The 23,156-nt window shown below is 45.1% G+C and overlaps 1 protein-coding gene and 1 pseudogene across 3 annotated transcripts in view; one reads left to right on the top strand and one right to left on the bottom strand.

The window, feature by feature from the left end:
• LOC114084571 (solute carrier family 23 member 1-like) overlaps nucleotides 1-23,156 on the bottom strand; it is a 40,491-nt gene that overhangs the window by 13,455 nt on the left and 3,880 nt on the right. For 2 of the 3 annotated variants that reach the window (XM_071611820.1, XM_071611822.1), the window contains exons 2-4: nucleotides 21,692-21,835; nucleotides 18,167-18,324; nucleotides 9,555-9,714 (exon numbers count right to left, since the gene is read on the bottom strand). In XM_071611820.1, the coding sequence (XP_071467921.1) occupies nucleotides 9,555-9,714; nucleotides 18,167-18,324; nucleotides 21,692-21,835 (462 nt within the window). The remainder of the gene's footprint in view (nucleotides 1-9,554; nucleotides 9,715-18,166; nucleotides 18,325-21,691; nucleotides 21,836-23,156) is intronic. The other variant, XM_071611824.1, reaches the window with a different exon arrangement.
• On the top strand, nucleotides 14,104-14,345 carry LOC114084572 (mitochondrial import inner membrane translocase subunit Tim10 pseudogene; annotated as a pseudogene).

The following is a 23,156-nucleotide window of genomic DNA, read 5'->3' as shown; positions in this document are numbered from 1 at the left end:
TCTCTCTTTCTTTCTCTCTCAACCACCCTTGTCCCTCTCCTGACCTATGGCGGCCTCTTCTTCCCTCCCTGCAGACTCCCCCTTATTAAATTCGGCACACAAGATTGGCCTTACTATTAATTAGACAATCAAAGTCAATGGCCCCCAGGAGGATCTCTAGATCCCGCAATTCGTAGAGATCTGTTTAACTCCTGTGATCGCTCGAAAAAGTGGAAGGAGTTCCCCTATGTTGAGGCTTTTTCTCTTCTTCATTCTCACCCCTACCTATCCAGCAGATGAACACCCTCCCTACCGACCTCCCCCATCGGCTCCGTCCACCCCCTCAGGTGCTCCCCCTGACTTGGCTGACAGCTTTAGTTCCCCCAAACTAGATCCCGCCCCTAGTCCCACAAATCATGGCCCCTTTAAGAGAGGTTGCTGGACCTGGGTGCATTGTCCAGGTACATGTCCCATTCTCTATGAATGACCCCATGCAACTCGAGCAAAGGTTGGGCTCATTCACCACAAAAGAGAGTTTCAAAAGGGCCCTCCAGGCTTGTAGCCTCACTTATATGTTATTGGCTAATACTCTCCTTCTTGAGGAACGTACCAGAGTCTGGGAACTTGCCAGAGCCCATGTGGATGAAACTCACCAAGTTAATCCCAATCACCCTCCGGGGCCACTTGCTGCCCCCAGATCAAACTCCCAAAACCCCAGATAGCCTTCATGTCCTTATGACATATTTCCTCTCGCAGAACTACCCCGACATCTGGGCCAAACTAAAAAAGCTCAAACAAGGCCCTGCCACCCCCCAGACTGAGAAATTTCAGATGCTCGCCCAGTCCTGCAGAGTGCTTCCTTGGGTTGCCGCCCATCACCGAAAACCCCCCTGGGCTCCTACTTCAAGTGTGGCAAGGAGGGACATTGGGCCAGGGCATGTCCTGCACCACACACTCTGTGTACCCCATGCCCTAATTGTCAACAACAAGGTCATTGGGGCTCTGACTGTCCTAGATCTCGTAGGAGGCCTATGGCAAGGGAACCCTCTGACCTTCTGGGCATGGCAATCAATTGACGGTGCAGATTCAGGTGGATAGGTGCAAGGTTGACTTTCTCCTTGACATCAGAGCTACCTTCTCAGTCCTGACAGTATTCTGGGGGCAAACAGTGCTGTCCACCTCTCCTATTGTCGGGGTAGGAGGAAAGACCATCTATCCAAGAAAGACTCCCCTATTACTCTGTTCCATAGACAACTTCCCAACCTCTCAGACGTTCCTAGTTATGCCCCAATGTCAAGTTCCTTTGCTCGACTGAGATATTCTCTCTAAATTCAATACAACAATCAACATATGGGCTCCTGGCATCAGTCAGGCCCCAGAATCGGCCTGTTCATCTTTTCTGGCCCTTTTGGCAGAAAACTGGCCCTTCTGCTCCACTTGTGAGGCTGACATGAAATACCATACTAACCTAGTTAACCCAATTGTATGGGATAACCACACCCCCTCCACCATTTCCTGATTATTCAGGACCTTCTTAGCAAGGGGTACCTCCGTCCTGCTCATTCCCCTTACTCCCATACTACGGTAAAAAAACCCAATGGGTCCTATCTATGACTCATCAACACTTCTGTTAGGCCCATAAAGTTCTTCTGGGCCTACAACATACATCCTTTTGTTCCCAACCCATACACTCTGCTGTCTCAGATCCTCCACACTGCCACCCACTTCTCGGTCATAGATTTAAAGGATATCTTTATATCTTTTTGCCTTTAACCTGGACTGTCCTTCCTCAGGGATTTTGAGATAGTCCACACCTCTTTGGACAAACCTTAGCCTCCCACCTCCAACCTTTTCATCCCCAGTGCCCCTAATCCACCCTCTTACAATATGTTGATAATCGTCCGGCAAATCTCTTTGCCCACCTGCGGAGAGGAAAGCACCCCACTACAGCCTTTAAGGCTATGGTGGCCCTCAGGGACTCCTTCCTTGGGCAGATTCGAAAGTCCTGGTCCTCTCACCTTAAGACTCGGCCGCTAGAGAGACACTTACCCTCCCCTTCCTCTCCCCTCTTTCTGGCCCTGGGAGTATCCAGCCTCTCCAGGAGGGGTCCCGAAAAGCCTTGGCCAAGGTCTCCCACGGCTCCAGCTCCATCCAAGATGAGAGCTTCGACTGTCAGGATTCGGTGACGACCAATCTCTGCAGCTGGAACCTGCCACTAAGGCACTCCTGATTTTTGGCTCTAGCAGGGACGCCCCTTTTGCCAATAAATCAGTTTCCTCCTTCTCTGTGTCCTCTTCCCTCCTCCTTACATGGGTCATGTGTCCTCTCTGCCGGTTGACTCTCCCCTACAATGCCTCTTGGATCAAATATAGCACCCAGGCCTGGCCCACTTATCCCTTAGACAACCAAAGCAGATGGCCCCTTTTTGGGTCCCTGGATCCCTCCATTCTAAGGGATCTCTTCCAGGCTTTCTTCTTGCTCCGATCCAATCCTGCTCTCTCCACCTCTTGCAAACAAATTCTTTTGGCCTCCAAAGGGCGCTCAACAGATGACACAGTTCTCCTACTTAATTTCTTGGCCTTAAAGGGATATTGGGCCTCTCCACAAAAGGCCCAAATAGCATGTATCTAGGGTTCTCTATCTCTCAAAGGAAAAAGGCCATTATTGTGTCTATACCTACACCAAAGATCAAAGATGACTCTCCTCCTTAGGTTTGGCTGGGTACTTCAGGGCCTGGAATCTGGCCAAGGGCCCCCAAGATGAACCCCTACTCTCAGCGGTAGGGAAGCTCTTTAAAAAGGCCCTCCTCTGGGCACCCACCCTGCATCTTTCCAACCTCTCCTGACCCTTCACCCTCTATATAAAAACAGGGACAAGTTCTGGCATTCAGAGTCAGGAATATGGCCCCACATTTGCACTAGTGGCCTACCTATCCAAACAGTTTGACTCCACCATTAGGGGCTGGCCCCCATGCCTCAGAGCCCTAGCAGCGGCCCATGACCTCCAGAAAGAAGCACACAAGCTTATCTTTGGCTCCCTGATAACCATCTCATCTCCTCACCATTATTTTCTCACTTACAAGGGGGCTACAGTCACTTCCTCCTTCCAGGGTTCTATCCCTCCTTGTCTCTCCTTGAAAATCCCTCCATCTTTTTTCAGCCCTGCTCTCCATTAAACCCTGCCTCCCTCCTCCCATCTTCTCACAAGATCCCATCCACAAATGCCTGGAGGTATTAGAGATTATTTTACCCTGCCCTACCACCATTTCTGAGGGACCCCTGCCCTCTTCGGATCTCGTCTGGTTCTCAGATGGTAGCTCCTTTATACACGAAGGGGTTAGAGTGGCAGTGTATGCTGTCATTTCCCTCTCATCCATCATAGAGGCAAAACCTCTACCACCCAATACCACCAACCAAGAAGCTGAACTCATAGCTGCCACAAGGGCATGCGAGCTAGCAGAGGGATAAACCCTCTCCCTATACAATACGTCTTCCATATCCTGATCTCCCATGCAGCCATTTGGAAAGAAAGGGGGTATTGACCACCAGAGGGACGGCAGTCATTAATTCCACACTTATTTCTGGCCTACTACAAGCCTCCAGGCTGCCTCCCCAACTGGGAATAATCCATTGCAAGGTCCACAAAACTGACTCCTTCCTTACTACTATGGGGAATTCCAAGGCCGATCAAGTGGCTCGATCAGCCACCCTACAAAGCTTTACCCTCCTCTCTGCTACACTTCGTAACCACCGGGGATCGGCCCAAAGATCCCCCAAAACTCTTCCAGTTTCTTCACTCTATTCCATTCTAGTCCACAGAGTTTCACTATTTTCCTTCACTCCTTTTTCACCCTTTCCCACTGGGTAAAGGTGCTCCCCTTGGCTTTATTGCACATTAGGGCCCTGCCAAAAAAGCCTTCTAATCTCTCACCTTTCGAAGTCATATATGGCCATCCCCTTGTTCCTCCCGGACTGCCTACAGAACCCCTACCCATCTCCAAAACAAATGCCCTGCCCCTCCTCTTCCATCTATGCTCTGAACTCTGGTGCTATCAAGCCTGGCTCCTTCCTGACCCCAGTCTCTCTCAAAACCCTACCTCTTTAACACCTGGTCAACTTGTTTACTATTGCCCACTGGGGAAAAAGCCCCCTCTAAAACCAAACTGGGAGAGTCCTGCTCAGGTGATTATGTGCACTCCCTTGGCAGCCAAACTCAAACTATCTAATAACCAATTTACCCCATGGATTCATATTTCCAGGCTTAAGCCCGGCACTCCTATGCCTTCATCAGAAGAGCCAATGATCGTCACCTGTCATTAAGTACTCTTGTCAATGCTCCCCCTCATTTCTGACCCCTCTTGGGTCCTCTCTTTGCCCTTTATTCAAGGCAATTGACCCTAAGGGCCCCCTTCAGCCAGACCCCCTTCTCTTCCTTACAGACCCCCTACTTGCTTGGATCTGGCCGGTAGTGGGACCGTTGTGTGTTGTCCTTCTGACAAACCACTTAGGTGTCCAGAGCATGGTTACCCCTGAATAAGTGTGATCATAAGAGAGTACTTTACCACTTGCCTTCTGGGCCTAAGGAGAAACATGTGTGTTTTGTTTACCCTCCCAGTTTCATTGAGGTGTAACTGGTGTGCAGGACCCTTCACATAGTTGGCACATACAGTTTGGGCATGTGCACACTCTGGTGTTCCCATCACCACCCTCCAACAGCGTTCCCATGCCTGGGCTCCTGGTGAAGTTGTTTCTTCCTGTTGCTTACATCTACCCCTACCCAGTTACCTTCAGTGAGTCCATGACTGTCCTGGGAGGCAACCTGAGCTCTCCTTGGGTGAGGCGTTGGGTGTGCTCTGGTCCAGCCCACCTGCTCTATCGTCACTCTGTCTTCCCCTGTCTGAAGTGCTCTCTAAATCCTTCCTTTCCTCAACTTCTCCATCCTGTGTGGAGGTTGTCCTGTTATGGTGATCCACATGCCCTGCTTCTGAAAAATCAAGGTGCTTCTTTGGGTCCTGCCCGTTGCCAATAGAAAAGTGAGAAGCTTTGGTGTCATGAGCTTTCTGCTTTTCCTATGTGTATGTGTGTGCATGTCTGAGTTCAATTTTAAGTTCCCAGGGGAAGAAGTCACCATCTTCTGACGGCAGCTGGAGTGTACGTACCACTGAGACTCGCTGCTCAGACCAGTGGTTAGCTGGAGCATCTATGCCAAGTGTGATAGCATGCACTTAGTGTGTCCACCTTCAAGTTTACACAGGGCTCCAGAGGGCCTCCCAGTTTCATAAGAAATCCAAGTATCAGTATTTAAAGTTGAGGTGTTTCACATAAAACCTAGAGAGATCTGACTGCTCTCAAAGGGAAATATGGTAGCTGGTACACCCAGGTAGGAGAAAGTTTGAAGAGCAGACTTAATAGAGAGGGGAGGGAGCTAGATTGGACTAGGAATGAAGAGTGGAATTGAGGGTGTTAGGTGCAGGACAGGCTGGTCTGCAGGGCCTGCAGGGCATGCCAAACAAAGTTAGCTGCAGGATGACCTGGCCACTCAAACCCTCTGTCTGGTTCCATATCACCTGTTTGCTTCAAGCCCAAACGCCCAAGCCCCTGCTCAAGGCTGAACACTCAATCCCCTGCTCAGGGTTGAACACTTAACCCCCCTTGGGCCAACAAGGCAGCTTGCAAACCCAGAGACCCCATTAGATTTGGGCTATAAAAACTCCCTGTACCTGTTCCTTCCCCCTATCATAAAGTTCATTCAGACTCAGGTGGGTAAAATTTCTAGTCAAGCTTTTAACCAGCTTCTCCTCAGGAATTACCAACTCCTGGCTACTGATGATACCTCCAGTTGAGACCTATGCCGAATGGACTGATGTCATCATGGATCTGTGGTGGCTAGGAACCTTCGTTGATACCGGACTTCTCTGCCCTCCTCTTTCTCCCACACCACCCCATTTCAGCAGGAAGCAACCAGAATGAATCGATGCCCATTCTCATTTAATAACAAAGAGGGGGGAATGTTGGGAGTCACCCCGGCTCCAAAGACTAACTTCCCCATCCCCCAAGAAGAACCATCCAATGGTGAGCCCTGCTGGCTCACATGATCCTTACCCACCAATCAGAGCCCTGCTGGATCAAATGATCCTTACCTACCAATCAGAGCCTGCTGGCTCACCTGATCCTACCCACCAATCAGACTAGCCCTGCTGGCTCACCTGATCCTTACCCTCCAATCAAAAAGCACCCCATGCCAAATGTCAAACCACCCTTGGCTCTATAAATATGCAGAGCTGTTCCTCAATAAATGGGCATTTGCTCCGATGACAAGCCTTGTTCGTTCTTTCACCTATTACCATCTTCTATTTTCTATGCTATTATCACCAAGTGTATATTTTTCCACTGTCATTGATTATTATTATGAACTTTCTTTATTTTTGTGCAGTTTCTCCTTACTTACATTTACCTACTGCCCTACACTGAACCGTGTCACATTCTGAATTACGATATCAAAGTCCTAGCCCCCAACATTGTGGTATTTGGAAATGGAGGCTTGGGAGGTTACAAGGTTTAGGTGAGGTCAGGGGAGTGAGGCCCCCACGACAGCCTTAGTACCATTATATGAAAAGGAAGATTCTCTTTCCCATGCATCAAAGAAAGCTATGAGAGGATGTAGTTTAGAAGGCAGCCATCTGCAAGCCAACGAGAGAGCCCTCACCAGAATCCAACCATGCTGGCAACCTGATCTGAGGCTTCCAGTCTCCATCACTGTGAGAAAATACATTTCTGTTTTTTAAGCCATGCAGTCTATTGTGTTTTTGTTATAGCAACCCAAGCTGACAAATATACCTACGCTTTAACCACATGGTCCTTTCTTCACTATCGCTTCTTTCCCACCACTCTTTAATTCAAGATTTAATTAATTTTACCTGAAGAATTTCTTTTAGTAGTTATTTCATGGAAGGTCAGTAGTGAATAAACTCTGTCCATCTTTGTTTCACTGAAAATGTTTGACTTTGTCATCAACCTTGTATGATATAGAATTCTATAGTTGGGGACCGAATTCTAGGATGACAGTGTTTTCTCTCAGCCGTTTGGAAATATTCCATTGCCTTCCAACCTCTGAGGCTGCTTACTGAGAAGGCTGCAGAATGTCCAATTTCTATACTTTTGTAGGTTGTTTTTCTTTTCTTGTTACTTTTAAGATTTTCTCTGTGTATTTGACGTAGCTGCTTCATTATGATGTGTTCACTGTGGATTTGCTTTTATTTATTCCACTTGGGACTTAATGTGCTTTTTTCCAGAGTATTCCCATCTTTCATCTGTTCTACACTATCAGATGTTCTGTCTTTTAATACTATTTTCTCTATTATGGCCTTTTAGAACACCTACTAGATGCAAGTAGACATCTTGTTCTATTCCACGTTTCTTATTCTTTATTTAATATTCCTATTTTTTTCTCTCTTTCTGTGCTGAATTCTGGATTATTTCCTTATATGATCTTTCAGTTCATTAATCTCCCTGTGTATAAATGCTCTTTGATCATTAAATGCATTTTTAAATTGCAATGACTACATCTTTTTATTACTAACATTCTATTAAATTTATTTTCAAATTTCCCTGTTCTTATTTCACTTTATTATTGTGTGTAGTATGGTTTCTAATGAGTCTCAATCCTCTTAAATTAATTTAAACATGTTGACTTAATAGCCTTTCAGTTTGTTCAATTACCTCTTGTTTCTGCTGAGTCTCTCTCATAATACATTATTTTCTTGTGTGAAATGCCGACATTTTCACCTCTGAGCTCATCTTCAGGGGATTGTTTTTTCCTGTGGGAGTCTTGTAGAGCTGGGAATGTGGAAGATTCCATAGAGTGACTTCATGTTTTCTTCTGCTGAGAGCCACAGGTATTTTGTTGACAGGACCTGTCTCCACTCCTGAGTTTGGGAAACTTGCCACCACCCTCACGTGTTGAGAGCTGTAGTTTTAAATCCTCAGGCAACTCTGTGTCCCAACACTTCCCACAGACTCCTGGGCAGAGTGAGAGAGAGGCTTCCTTTCTCTCTCCCTATCACAGACCTCTGCTCACTGGAGGGATGCCCATCAGGACCCCAGCTCATCATTACAACCCAAACTTCGAGCCTTTGTCCTGTGTCTGGCTTGATTGCTCATCCCAACATCGTAAGCCCCATGCTTCTGACTATGCTTTCCATCCTTGTTTCTAGAAAGAGGCATTCCCCTTGGCTCTCTGCTCCAGTATGCATTTGAAAATACAGTTCATCCATCATTTTTATATGTTGGTACTGTGAGTGGTTCTGTGAGGCTTGAAGTACCATAACACTGGGAGGTGAAGTTTAAACTGGTCTCATGTATGGAAAATTTAACTTGCCATTTCCCCACCCCCCCCCATACACACAATTTGCTACTTTTCCTGCAAGCACTGTCTCTTCAGAACAGAATCACTGTTCATTTTTCCCTCTCCACTGCTTCCTAAACCTCAGCAAGTCATATTCATGTGGCTTTCATCTGTGACTAGACTGTGATTTACAGTTGGTGTGCTGACCATGGGTGGGTTCCAGCCTTAACATGTGCACAGGTCAATGTAATTTAGTGAGACATGGAGAATCCACCCTCCATCCCAATAGGGTGACCTGGTCAACAAAACCAACCAATTAATCAATTAAGAAAATGAGGTTGATACTTGATGGAACTTTCACTCATTAACAGCACTGATGACCAGAAGAGGGAGCAAAAAATATGAACTAATACTGGGCTTGTGGCCCATTGCATTGAACTCCTCGAGGTGGGAAAGGATGTGGAGATGAGAGACTGCCTTAGCCCAGGCAAAAGGGGCTCCTGCACGGGGCTGTGTTTTAGAGCAGGAGTTGGCAAACTTCCTCTGTTAAAAGCTACTCTTCGAAATGCTTTTTTAAATTTTGTGCCACGTGTAGTTTCTGCCACATACACCTTTTCTTAAGCAAACTTTGAAACATAGAACTTATTCTTATTCATGGGCAGTTAAAAAAAAAGTCACAGGTGGAATTTGGTCCAAGAACCATAGTTTGCTGATTCCTGCTTTAAGAGACTCTACAAGCACACACACACAAAAAAAAAAAAAAAAGAAAAGAAAAAAGAAAAAGAAAGAAAAAAGCAAGAGAGAAAGGGAGAGGGAGGGGGAGGGGGAGGGGAGGGGAGGGGGAGGAGAGAGGAGACAGAGGAAAAGAAAATGTATTAAAGAAATTGGAGCTTATCTCTGTCACTTGAACTCTTCCTCCGTGAAAGATGTAAAAGTGTTCCCAAGGATGCCCCTCCTCACACTCTACGGTTTCCTCACCGGCAGCCCCCATCACCTCTCCTGCTCATCATCCTCTTTTATTTTCTTCATTGCACTATGACTCCCTGATGTTTCCCTCTTGCATCTTCTTATTGGAGCACACCCACTAGAATGCTGGCTTCCTGAGGACAGGATCCTTATCTTTCCACTTGCCCATCACTATCCTAAAGCCCAGATCTTTCCTGGCAGGGAGCTGGATAATAAAGCTTCAGCCAATGAATTGACCCCACCTGTCCCTCCCCTGAGCCTCTTACCTCTCGGATCCTCTTCTGCCATTCCTCTGTGAACTCAGGTGAGCTGACATTCACCTGGCTGGCATTGAGTGTCCACTCTGGGCACTTCCAGGATGGAAGAGAGAGCATGGCCAGAGAAGGCGCCAATAAAGCAAAGGATGCTCCCTGGAGAATCGGCAACCTGGAGGAGCGGGAGGATGCAGTCACTTCCTGAGATCTCCCCACACAGGCCTGGCCCTCCAGTGCATCTGGTGACATGGCAGTTATCAGGGCCATGGCAAAGTGACTTCGAACCCATGGTAGAAGGCATGTTGTGCAGAACCAGGGCAGGTCAGACTAAAGCAGGGCAGAAGTATTTGCTCTACTCTGCAGAGAGTCCAGAAATAATGGAAGGAAGACATAGTACCTTGATCACTCCAGAAGAAGAAAGGAGCAGGCAGAAACCATGAGCAATCCCAGAGGAGTGAAAACTTGGAAATACATTTGGTCAATATTTTACTTCCTCTCGTGATTACCTTTTAAACTTAGTGTCTTATTTTGAAGTAAATGGTGATATATCTCCCTACATGAACTTGAAGTAAGCACCAGGTGTGGAGACCTTTAGCGGATGCTTTGAGACCCCAACCTCATAGGCAGGAAGCTCTCTATGCTGCCAGGGCTAGAGCTACCAGCCCTGCCCTGAGCAAGGCACTCATCGGTTCTTCCACAAAAAGCATCAGTTTTTGACCTTGTAATTTTTAGCATGGTTTTAATTTCTAAGGTATTCTGAAGTCTTATTGCAAAATCAGCATATTTACTTCTCATTTTAAAAAGCGCATCATTGAACACTGGCTAGCAGTTAAGCAAGTGTACATGGCATTTTTAAATTTACTCTTTTATATTTTGGATATTGCAGAATAAACCTAGAAGCACCTTACCACTAAGTTCCATCTCCAATTCTTTTTATTTTGAGACAGGGTCTTGCTAAGTTGTTGAAGCTGACCTCAAACTTGTGATTCACCAACCTCAATCTCCCAAGTTGCTGGGATTACAGGTGTGCACCACTGCGCCCAGATGAATATGGTCTTTGATTCCTGAGCTAGACTTTACAACCTACAGCTTCTCAGGAAATTATTCATTAGGAACTCAGGTAAGCCCACTTCCCTGGGAGGGACCAAACCCAAGATAATTTTTACCCCCACTTTAGTCTAATGATACTGGCATGATTTTATTCCCTAATTTTATTTCCTTCTTGCTTTACCTGCTTAACTAGGGTGAAAATGCCTTGAACCTAACTCCTTATTTGGGCTTCTCAAAGAACTTTCCACAGGCCCTTTCTGTACCCATTGTCCTGCTGCAAAGACCCTTCCTCATTTACTCGTCAATATCCTAATTTGGGGCTTTTCCACCTGTTTGTTTTTCAGGTGAGAAAATTGAGCCTAGAGAAGGTAAAGGACTGGTCCACGTCCCACAGCACAGAGCCAGGGCTAGAATTCAGCCCCCTGGCTTTCAAGCTGAAAGCTTTTCCATAATTGAAATTAGCTCCATCTCTGATCTGGGGGAGTGGGCACCCCCATTCACAGAGCTCTGTGTTTGTGACTCTGATGGGGCGAGGGCAGGGAGGGGATCCTCAATATCCAAGCTGGGAGATTTCAGGCCCTGAGGCTGCTCCAGGCCCTCACATCCAGGGCCATTCCAGGAAATTATGGGAGCCTGAGAGACAGTAAATATTGGAGCAAATATGGGAGCCTGAGAGACAGAGTAAACATTGTACTTCTTTGAGAAGTACAATGAAAAAGAAAGAGAAGAGAAATGCCTGCCAAAAATGTTAGCAAGAGTAGCCCCTCCTCTCCAGGGACCTGGCAGAACTCCAGAATTGTTCTGTCTCCTGGAAATGACCCAAAAGGAAGTGCTATGAGAAGTGCTTTGGATTAGAGACCATAAAGACCACAACAGGAGTGAGTACTCTCCTCTGGATGCTGTTTTCCATCTACCCTGGAAACCATCACCCAGCCTCCTACCACCTACACCTGCAGAGCATTGGTCCTATAATGAACTTCCTGCCAAGCCATGTTCACCTAAGACAGCTCAGGCAGAAGCACTTTGGAGGGAATGTTTTCCATTCTCCTTTGCAGACTGGTGCAGATTAGGTCAGAAAGGAATTTATAGTGAACAGCCCCGGCTTGCACGACTCTTTCTAAAGGGTGCAGAAGGGCCTGGTGGTGTGTTTTCTACTGATCTGCCTTTGGAAAATCTGTAAGCAAAACATTTCAACCACAAGTAGATGAGCTATGTCTCTTCATTACCACTTCTCTTTCCCTACACATTGCCCCAGGTGGCATTTAAAAGGCCAAGAGCATTTCTAGGATTTGGCTAAAGGGAAGTTGAGTCACAATGCATTTTATTAGAATGTCTACGACATACATATGTCACTTGAGACATAAATATGAAATCATAAAATATAAAGGAGAACAGTATTATAGGTCATGATAAAAGAGAAAATTAATAAAAATGTCCTGCTACTATTTCTGTAGCACTTGTGATTTTTACCTCCTTTTTAAATTTTGTAATTTCTTGTGAGTTCTTTTTCCTACCTAAATACTCTTCTTTGTTGTGATTTTTTTATTCATAATGTTCTGCTCTTAGTCATAGAAGACAACAAAAACTGTATCAGCTTCAGACTAAGCAAACCTGGATCCATCCTTGGACTAGATGCTAAATTAATGTAAAGGAAGGAGGCCCTGGACTAGCCTGGGTGAGGCAGCTGACCAGGAACGGTCCATAGGACCCACCCAGATCAATTTCCTGAGAAGGTGGTAACCCAAAGAAACTGTTTCAAGCTTCTGGAGAATCCGAGCAGGGCAGGGAGTGGTGGTAGAGAGTGTGGAAGATGAGATGTGAGAAATGAGGGGAGGCATGTCCTTGGAGACAAGGACCAGTTTTCCAGGCTTCCCAATTTTTCTCAGGTCATCTCCATGGTCTAAGGACTCCATTTTACCCAGGCAGATTTCAACAGTCCACGTAAGCACAAAAAGGACTTGATGGTTGGAAAAAAGTGATTCTACTGGTTTTAGCAACTGTTCACTTCAGTGATGCTACAAAGGAGCAGGGCAGGTACCATCACGACTTTAGTGAACAGGTTCCAAGTCATGTGTTTGGATCAGTGAATGTTTGCTGTCTTGGGAGCTGAGAACAGAATTCCTCTTCTCTATACATTGGTCGCCTTTCCTCAGTACCAGTTGCCATATTAATTGCCCTGGCAGGTCCAGAGCTGGGCCTCAACTAGGCCAATCAGAACTCTTCCCTGGAATTTTAGCATGAGCAACTAGTCAGAGTCGTGCTCACTCTCTCTTGCGTAGTAAGTGTTTGGATGTCCAACAGCCCTGTCAAAGTCTACTGTTAACTTTATGTGTCAACTTGCCTGGATTAAGGGATGCCCAGATAGCTGGTAAGACATTACAGGTGTGTCTGGAGTATTTCCAGATAAGACTGGCATTTCAATCAGTAGTAAGTAAAGATCTTCCTCCCTATTGTGGGCAGCCATCAGCCTATCTGTTGAGGATTCAAATAGAACAAAAAGGATAAAGGAAACATGAATCTCTCTTCTTGGGTGGGTCATCCCCCTTCTTATGCCCTCAGACCTTGCTGCTCCTAGTTCCCCAGATTTCAGACTCCATCTAGGACTTACAGCATTGGCTTCCCACCCTCCACCCCACACCCTATAGATGGTCTTTGCCCTCAGTCCAAATCACACCACCATAGTTCCTGACTCTCTGGCATGCAGATGGCAGATCATGGGACTTCTTGGACTCCAATTCTACAGGAGCCAATTTCTATAACAAATCTCATTTTCTATATGGCCATACACATCCGATTCTTTCTGCTTCTCTGGAGAACCATGCCTAATAAACACAGCAAGAACCTCTCTGAGAAAATGAAGCTCAGACACTGTCAGAGTCCTGTCCTCAAACCAGGAGGAGAGCAGCCTATACTTAGACCTGAGCTTTGGAGGATGGAGCCTGGCTCCTTTGAAAAGATAAATAAGATTGAAAAGCCCTTAGCCAAACTAACCAAAAGAAAAAGAGGGAAAACCCAAATTAATAAATTTGGAGATGAAAAAGGAAAAATCACCAGAGACATCACAGAAATCCAGCAGATCATTAGGGACTATTTTGACAACTTAGATTCCAATAAATTGGAAAACCTAGAAGAAATGGATATATTTTTAGACAAATATATTTGGCAAAATTGAATCAAAAGAACATTAAAAACGTAAACATACTAATAACTTGTAATGAGATAGAATCAGTAATAAAAAGCCTTTCAATGAAGAAAAGCCCAAGACCAGATGGATTCTCAGCAGGTTTCTATGAAACCTTTAAAAAACAACTAATGCCCAAACTCCTCAAATTATCCCATGAAAAAGAAAGAGATGGCCTCTCCTGGAAGTGGTCCACATGCTTATACCATGATCTACTTGGGCACCAGGGAAGGTTCTAATATTTGTTAAAATTAGGGACATGGTAGGAACTGTGTCTTGCACCGGGCTGTGGACACCAGGAGGAGGTTCTCTGCATGGTGCTAGGCCGAGATGGATCTGCTCAGGGCCCAACAGCTGGCAACAGAGCTGGAAGTGGAGATGATGGTGGGCATGCACAACAGAATGACCAGTGCCTGCCTCCGGAAGTGTGTGTCTCTCCACTATAAGGAAGCAGAACTGTCCAAGGGCATGATTTGGACATTCATGAATGGATAGGCAAAAAGTCTATATAGTTGTCTATGCAGAATGAAGAGGTGATGAAGAGTGTGCAGCAGAGCTCTGGTCCTGCATGAGGCCCTCAGACAGCATATACCTGGGGTGCACCTTGCTTCTCCCCACTTATTTAATAAAAATGCCCCCTATTGGGTGTCACGTGAAGACTGCCAGGCCTAGGCTCTCTCTGGAGCATCTCCAGAAGCTCGGATTGTGGCAGAGCTATCTTGTAGAAGGGATATTTGTCACACTGATATGTGACTGTGTGTGTGTGTGTGTGTGTGTGTGCGTGTTTTAAAGCAAGTTTGTTGACACCTACAAAAAAAAGGGATGAAACACTTCCAAATTCATTCTATTAATCCAGGATTACACACATAACAAAACCAGATAATGACACATCTAATGTAGGAAACTGCATTAGAAAACTACAGACCAATACCCCTGATAAACTTAGATGCAAAAATACTTAATAAAATATTAACAAATCTTGTTCAAGAACATATTAAGAAGATTGTACACCACAACTAAGTTGGTTTCATTCCAGCAATAGGATGGTTTCATAAAACAAATCAGTAAATGTAATTCCTCATATAAATAGAATTAAGAAAAAATCACTTAATCATCTCAATAGGTCTTCAACAAAATTCAGCACCCATTCATGATTAAAAACACAGAAGAAACTAGGCGTAGAAACAACCTACCTCAACATCATAAAAGCTATATGTAAAAATCCCAAAGCCAACCTCAGAGTAAATGGGAAAAAACTGAAAGCATTTCCTTCAAAAGCTGGGACAAGATAAGGACATCCACTCTCACCACTCTATTTAATATAGTGCTCTAGCTAGAGCAGTTAAGGAAGAGAATGAAATAAAAGGGGTAAAATAGGGAAAAAAGAAGTCAAATTATCACTGTTTACAGATGATATGATCCTTTACCTAGAAGATAAAAAAAATCCACCAAAAGACTGCTAGAGCTAATATGCAAATTTGGCAAAGTAGCATGACACAAAGTCAGCATACAAAAATCAATAACTTTCCTATATACAATGAATCAGCTGACAAAGAAATCAGGTAAACAGTTACATTCACAATAGCTTCAAAAAAATAAAATAAAATGCCTAGAAATAAATCTAAGTAAGGGGGTAAAAGACTTCACAATGAAACCTATAAATCATTGAAGAAAGAAATTGAAGAAGACATCAGAATATGGAAAGACCTTCCATATTCATGGATAGGCAGTATTAATTTTGTGGAAATAGCCAAACTACCAAAAGTAATATACAGATTCCATAAAATTGCCACCAAAATACCAATTACAGTCTTCACACAACTAGAAGAAACAGTCGTAAATTCATTTGGAAGAATAGAAACCCAGAATACCAAAGCAATTTTAAACCAAAAAAGCAATGCTAGAGGCAATACAATACCTGACTTCAAATTATACTACAGAGCTATAGTAACAAAAACTGCATGGTACTGGCATACAAACAGACACATAGACCAATGGTACAGAATAGAAGACACAGAGACAAATCCTCGCATCTCTAGTCATCTGATCCTTGACAAAGGTGCAAAAAACATACATTGGAGAAAGGACAGTTATTTTAACAAACAATGCTGTATGTAGAATAATGAAACTAGATATGTAGAATAATGAAACTAAACCCTTATTTCTCATGCTGCACAAAAATCAACTCAAAATGGATCAAAGACCTAGGAATCAAAAACTACACAAATTCTAAAAGAAAACACAGAGTCAATACTCCAGCATAAGGCACAGGCAATAACTTTCTCAGTAGGACCGCTAAAGTTCAGGAATAATGCCAAAAATTAATAAATGGGATAATTTCAAATTAATTTCTGCACAGCAAAGAAAACGATTAGGAATGTGAAGAGAAAATCTACAGAATGGGAGAAAATCTTTGCTGGCTACTCATCTGACAGAATTAATATACAGATATATAAAGAACTCAAGAAACTTTACACCAAAAATCAAATAATCCAGTTAATAAATGGGGAAATGAATTAGACACTTCTCAAAAGAAAAAATACAAATGGCCAACAAATGCATGAAAAAATGTATTATCAAGTAGGGAAATGCAAATCAAGGCTACACTGAGATTTCGTCTCACTTCAGTTAGAATGGCAATCATCAAGAATGCAAATAATAATAAATGCTAAAGAGGATGTAGAGAAAAAGGAACACTTTACACTATTGATGAGGTTGTAAATGAGTACATCCATTATGCAAATCAGTATGAAGTTTCCTCAAAAGACTAGGCATGGAACCAGCATATGACACAGCTATACCACTTCTCAGTATTTACTCTCAAGAATTAAAGTCAACTTACTACAGGGATACAAATTCACAACAGCCAAACTATGGAAACAACCTAGGTGTCCACCTATGGATGAATGGATAAAGAAAGTGATATATATAGATATATATATTCAGACCGAAAGAAAGATATGAAATTATGTCATTTGCAGGAAAATGGAAGGAACTAGAGACCATTATGTTAAGTGACATAAGTCAAACTCAAAAGGTCAAGGGTTATATGTTTTCACTCATATGCAGAAGCTAGAGAGGAAAAAGGAAAAGAAAGGTGGTGGGGGGGGAGATCTCGTGAAAATCAAAGGGAGACCAGTAGAGGAAAAGGACTAAGAAGGAGGGAGGGTGGAAGTGCTGAAGGTGACATTGACCAAATTAAATTGCTTTATTATGAGCACATAGGAATATGTAATTTAAAAATCCCATCAATATGTACAACTATAATAAGAAAAAGAAAGAACCTATCTGAGAGAAAACTCTCAGATGCTGTCAGAGTCCTGCCCTCCCCACCAGGACAGGTATGCAGCCTACACTTAGCTCTAAGCTCTGGAGTATGGAGCATGGCTCCTTCAGAGAGAAAGGATCAAGGGGAGAGGCCCCCTCCCCATGAGTCTCTCAGCTTCTCTGCTTGAGTGGCCCTGTGCCCATTTGGGCCCGTTTCCAGGCCTAACATGCTACAGCAGACAATGAAGGAACGGTGTACCCCCAGGCCTGAAGGTTGGCAAAGGGCCAGCTGTTTGGGGAGTCTGTTGTGGGAAGCTTGGATGAGCAGGTTTGGGTGTCCTCACTCATGCCTGTGAGACCATTTGTGATCTGGAGCAAAACATGAAGTGGGGTGGGTGGGGAACAGGCTGGAGGCTGGTGTCCCAGTACTGCCAGACTCCAAAGGAGAACTCTAAGGAGCCAGAGAAATAAAAATCCAAACCTGGCCTTCCAGGTGGGAAGACAGGGACATGATGTATTTCAGAGTTTGTCAGCTTGGGTTATGACTTTCTAACATTCACACATGGAATCTTTCAATCTCCATTAATACAAACAATGCCTGAGCAGAGACAGGGAGAAACAGAGACAGAGGGAGATAGCAGAGAGCTCAAAGGCATTTGAGTCCTGGTTTCTTCATGTTCTGGAGACATGGATGTAACCCAGTCTTTTTCTCAGTTGGTTTTTTTAGTTAATAAAGAACACATTTTCGGGGCTGTGGCTGTGGCTATGGCTCGGTAGTAGAGCACTTGCCTAGCATGTGTGAGGCGCTAGATTCAATTCTCAGCACCACATATAAATAAATGAATAAAATAAAGATCCATCAACATCTAAAAAAAAACATTTTCCCCTAAGCCAATCTGGATTTGTGTTACTGTCCATCAAGATCCTGGCTAATACGGATCATCAGTCTTGAGTTGGAGATAAATAGAGAGAGGGAAAGGGGTAAATGGATGGAGCACCCCTCTGTTACACCACTCCAGCTTCCTACCCATCTCCCAAGCTGCAGGCCATGCAGACCTTGCTGATAATTGGCTGGTAAGTCAAAATCCAGGGGACTCCTGGATTTTGTAAGGTAAGTTTTACTTACCTGACCCCAAAAAGCACTTGCAGGAGAGTGCAGATGCCAGAGACAAAGAAGATGGTGCTGATCAGATAGCTCTGAGTCAGGGGGTCATGCTGCAAGCACAGATCCTTGGCCAGGATGAGTGGCACTGCTACCAGTCCTCCCAGGGCTGTGAGGAAGTGCTGTGGACAGAGACAGGACATGAGTGTGTGAATTCTGTGACTATACCCAGTAAGGGTACAACCCTACCCTTAACAAGAATGCCCTTCCCAGGTCCAGTCTCAAGAGCTTTGCAGGGGTCCAGGCATGAGTGAGGGGCAAACATCCAAACTAGGCATGGGAAACAGTGACCCCACCAGAGGAACTGGGCTGTGAGAGCAGGGCTCAGGAACCAGGAACTGGTATCCTAGGAAAAAAACTGAGGCAGAAACACAAGCACAGGAGGGCATAACAGGAACCAAATGAGGGCCTAAGAATAAGAACATAGCAAGGGGCTCCTCACTCCATGACGCAACAGTGAGAGCCATTGACAAGGAAGGCCTGAGCATTCACTTGGAGCCACTGGCCCACGGCTGTTTGAGGTCTCCTGAAAGGACAGAGTTAGACCCAGAGTTCAGGACAGGACAGAGCTCATAGCTGACGGCCTCAGTTATGCAGAGGGTAAATTACATGTAGATAAGTATCAGACAGGAGATAAACAGAAGACAGAGATAGAGTATATACATAGACACATAGCTAGAAGGAGAGGAGGTAGGGTGATAGGGGGCCAAGCAATCAATACAGTGTATGAATGGGCCACTGTCTCACACACTCTAGCTCCAGAGCAGAAACAATGAACAGGTCTTAACGAGTTTTCATGGGCTGTGGCCATTTCTGTTCTGAGCCACACCAAGTGTCCAGTGTGTGGTTTCAATCCCCACACAAAGCTGACCATGGAGCCAGGTGTTCTGGCACATGCCCTTAATCCCAGCTACTAGAGAGACTGAGGCAGGAGGATCACAAGTTCAAGGCCAGCCTCAGAAACTTAGAGAGACCCTGTCTCAAAATAAAAATAAAATGTAAAAAAGGAATGGAGATGTACCTCAGTGGGAGAGTGAGCTCTGGTTCAATCCCCAGTGTCCCCCCATACCACCAAAAAATCTGACCACTGAGCCAAATGTTCTGAGAACAAAGACACATGAAGCCATCTGCTTCTTTCCTTTACTCCGATCCTCCCCATGCTCTGCTGAGCTGGGCCATGCCTCTGCTGGCACAGTCACAAGGCCTCCTATTGTTGTTGGAATAACTTTCAGTTTCCAGCTAGCAGCTAGCAGCTATGAGCAGCTCGGAGTACTTGAAGAATCCACACTTGTTCAGGCCTGATAGGAACAGGATGGGATGCTCTGCTCTAGGGAGCCGTTAGTGAAACCACATCTTTAGCACTTGTGGTTAGCATTGCCAAGCTGCCAGGCCAGGAGACTGATAGCCAGGAGCTTCCACATGGAACTTCTAACTTAGAAACCCCCTCCCTAGGGACAAAGACCCTTCCTGATGATAGCAATATTTAGAGCATCTTCATAGTGTGGTTACATTAGGCATAAGATGATTGGCTTATGGATACTATCTTACTTGTGTATGATTGATGGGCATGCCCCACTCAGACCCTATAACAATTGTATGCATTCCAAAAATAAACTGAGCCACTGGACGACGACCTGAGGTGGGTCTCCAGCCAGTTCTCTCATCAGCTCCCGGAGTCTATGTGTTGATTCCACGTCTCTACCCACCGTGACAAGGTAGCCAAGCAACTAATTGACCAGAACCTCAGCATGTTGTGGGTGCTGATAGGATCCCTCTGATTTGCAGCAAATATACCATTGCAGGTTCACCCAGTAGAGTGGGGGTCTACCTCATCCTATAAGAATAGGGCCTAGGTGAAGGAAGGGTAGGCAGGCTTGGTTTGCTTTGGTTACAAAAGTTAGCTGCTGGGCCAGTCAAGGAATAAACAAGGAATGAAGGAGGAAGAAAGGGAAATTAAAAGCTCACTGTGAGGGGCAGTGCCTTGAAGAGTTCCCTCAAGGTGTCCTTAGGTGGAATGAAGACACAAGGCCCAGAACACCTGACCCTGCCTGTCCCTAGCACTCCTCCTGTCCACAAAACAGCCAGACCTACACAAAAAGGAGGCAAAATAAGGCACATTCTTCTGTTCTTATTTTGTTGGGGTTTGATCCGAAATCTCAATGTGAGCTAAATTAGACCAGATAAAAATTAGGATTTTTTAAGAATATTAAGAAAAAACTAAAATCGTCTATACACTGCATGCATCCGTTTTTCCATACCCCATATACCCTCAGGGAAAATGGAGTCTCAGAATGTGTACTACTCCAGCAGGACACAGGATTGGCCCTCTGAGAAGGATAGGAGGTAGGTGTCCACTGCCTAAGATGGGACAGGCCTGGGTGCCAGGAAGAACCTTGGGCCACAGCACCTAGGGACAGGGACCCCCACATCTCTCCAGCCATATGAGTGGAAATAGCAATGGAAGGAAAATGGAAGTGAAATCCACAGCCAGGTTTCTTTAAGGGGACAGTTCCAGCTCCTGTTACCATGCCAAGCAATGTCTCAAAAGGACCAGAGGATTATGTAGTGAGGTTAATCCCCTCGTTGAATGTTCTGGAATAATCCAACTAGTATGAAGAGCACTGGTCTTTAGCAGAAGAAGGTGGGATGAGATATGTGTTGGAAGCAGAGCAGACTTTGAACTCCCACTAAAAGAAAAGTCGCCCACTCTTCTTTCCTTGATTAACCTGACAACTTCAACAAACCATAATCAGTGAGGGGTGAACTGCCCCTTAAGGAAGAGGAGTGGGGGCTCCAGAGAAGAAATGTCCATATGTATGTAGGTTCCCTTCGACAATCCTTGCCGTCACTCCCAAGTCCCTTTGGGATACATGACATGAGATGTCTCATCCTTCATGACCTCTTATCAATGTTCTTGACCTTCCAACAGCCAGGTCAATACAAGACACAAGATTGTCTAGGCCAAACATCGACCAGTGTTTCATTTCCTACCTCATATTTGTCCAACAACAAGGGATGACCACAATTATCAGGGTCAACTCCCTCTTCTTAGAAAAAAAAAACTCTTTTTCTCCCTTTTCAGGGCTGATAACTGAACTCATCACCTACCCATATTCTAGGCAGGTGCTGTGCCACTAGGCAGGGCTGGCACCAGGAAGCTGTTGAGCCTAGCACTTCTCTGACTTCATCTACATGATGTAGACTTAACCAAGCCATTGATCCCACTCCAGAGAACAATGGAATAGTCTGTGTCATTGATGTGACCAGTCAGCTCAGCATGAGGAAGAATCCTTTTCTGATAACACATTTCCATCCCCAAATGCCCAGAGACAGGGAGATTAAACGGGATTGAGTTCCCCTGAAGGTCAAGCATATGGAAGACAAGAAGCTAGCTGAAGTCGGCGGTGTTGACAGTTTGACCTGGTTGTGTGACCTGGTAACTTGGGAGGCAGAGCCTCTTGGGACCTAGTGCTTGCAGAGTGGCATTACCTGGATCCCCAAGAAGATGCAGAGATACCATGGTGGGATGTCCAAAACGCCATAGGCCAGGTGGCTACGGGGACTCTTAGGCTGTCCATCCTTTCTTGTGACCTGGCCATCAGTGTGGAAACTGAGCACGCCATCATCCATCTGCTAGGAACAAGAGAAGGACACATGTGAGCATTTCAAGAAGAAACAAGAACATTTCCTGACTCCCATTGGATGGTAGGACAGCCTTCCCAGAGCCAGAGGCAGTGGGGCAGGGATAATGTTAGTCAGCAGGTGATATAAGATCAGATTCCACACACTGAGATTTCCTATATTGTGCATCTGCATCCCAGCTTCTGTGTCAAGTCTGGAGCCATGCAAGGGGAGAGCAGGCCTTACCCAAAGGCTTGGCAGACAGGAGGCAGCTCTGTGGGGGAGAAGGTGGTAACCTCCAGGGTAGAAGATGGTAGGTTCCCTCATGGTACTTTGCATGTGCTTCCATTGCCAAAGCCCTGTTCCGAGTGTGTTTATCATAATGGACGGTTTCCATCCTTGTTCTTTCCTGGTTGTGAATATCAGGAAGAACTTACTGAAATTGTCTTCCTTGCCTTCGCAACCCCAGTCTCTCGTGCAGTTCCTGTGCTCAGTGTAGACAGGCTCACTGAATGTAACATGCCAAGGTAAATGATTGCAGTTCACACAGAAGGATTTGTGTCAACAGCCAACTTGTACTCCCCCGTTTTAACCAACATTAACTCTGAATTGTAGACCCTCTCTCCTACTCCTTCACTGTAGAGCTTATTAGCCTTGGCCAAACTAGTAAGATTTTCAAGTCTCAGTTATTTTATCTATATAAAAGAATTAACACCTCCCTCACAGATGGTTGAGAAAGTTAATTTAATTTTCCAGTACTGGGGATTGAATCCAAGGGAGCTCTACCACTGAACTCCATCCCCAGACATTTTTAATTTTTATTTTGAAACAAGACTTTGAACTTGCCATCCTTTTGCCCCAAAATCCCCAGTGGCTGGGATTATAGGCATGTGCCACCTCACCTGGCTAGAAAATTATATTGCAGGAAGAACCACATAATCCAGGCCAGGCACAGTGTAACTACCCAATAATATTAGCTGCAGTATTTATCAACCTCCTTAAATGGAAGGGCTTTGAATATGGACTGAGGCCCACAGCTGAGCATCTGACCATGGGTTGTAGGAATATGAAAGCATTGTCTCTGGTGTGGCCAGAAGTGTCAAGGCCACTAGCATGAAGATCGGCCACTCTATGTGAAGTGTCCACAGGGGGACCCTAGTCCCTGGCCAGACCATGGGGGCAGGGTCTGCACTCTTACAGGTATCTCATGGAGACATTTCTGGAAAGAATGTTGAAGTCATCCACTCCAATGCCCACCTCCATGTCTAAGTACCCTGTACTTCAGTCCAGCCTCCAAGAACATTTCTGGAGTAGGACCACATTGTGACACTGA

The sequence above is a fragment of the Marmota flaviventris genome, chromosome 1 (assembly GCF_047511675.1).
Source record: "Marmota flaviventris isolate mMarFla1 chromosome 1, mMarFla1.hap1, whole genome shotgun sequence".
Classification (NCBI taxonomy): Eukaryota; Metazoa; Chordata; class Mammalia; order Rodentia; family Sciuridae; genus Marmota; species Marmota flaviventris.
Note: the sequence above shows the minus strand (reverse complement) of the source record. Positions and strands in the feature narration are given on the sequence as shown.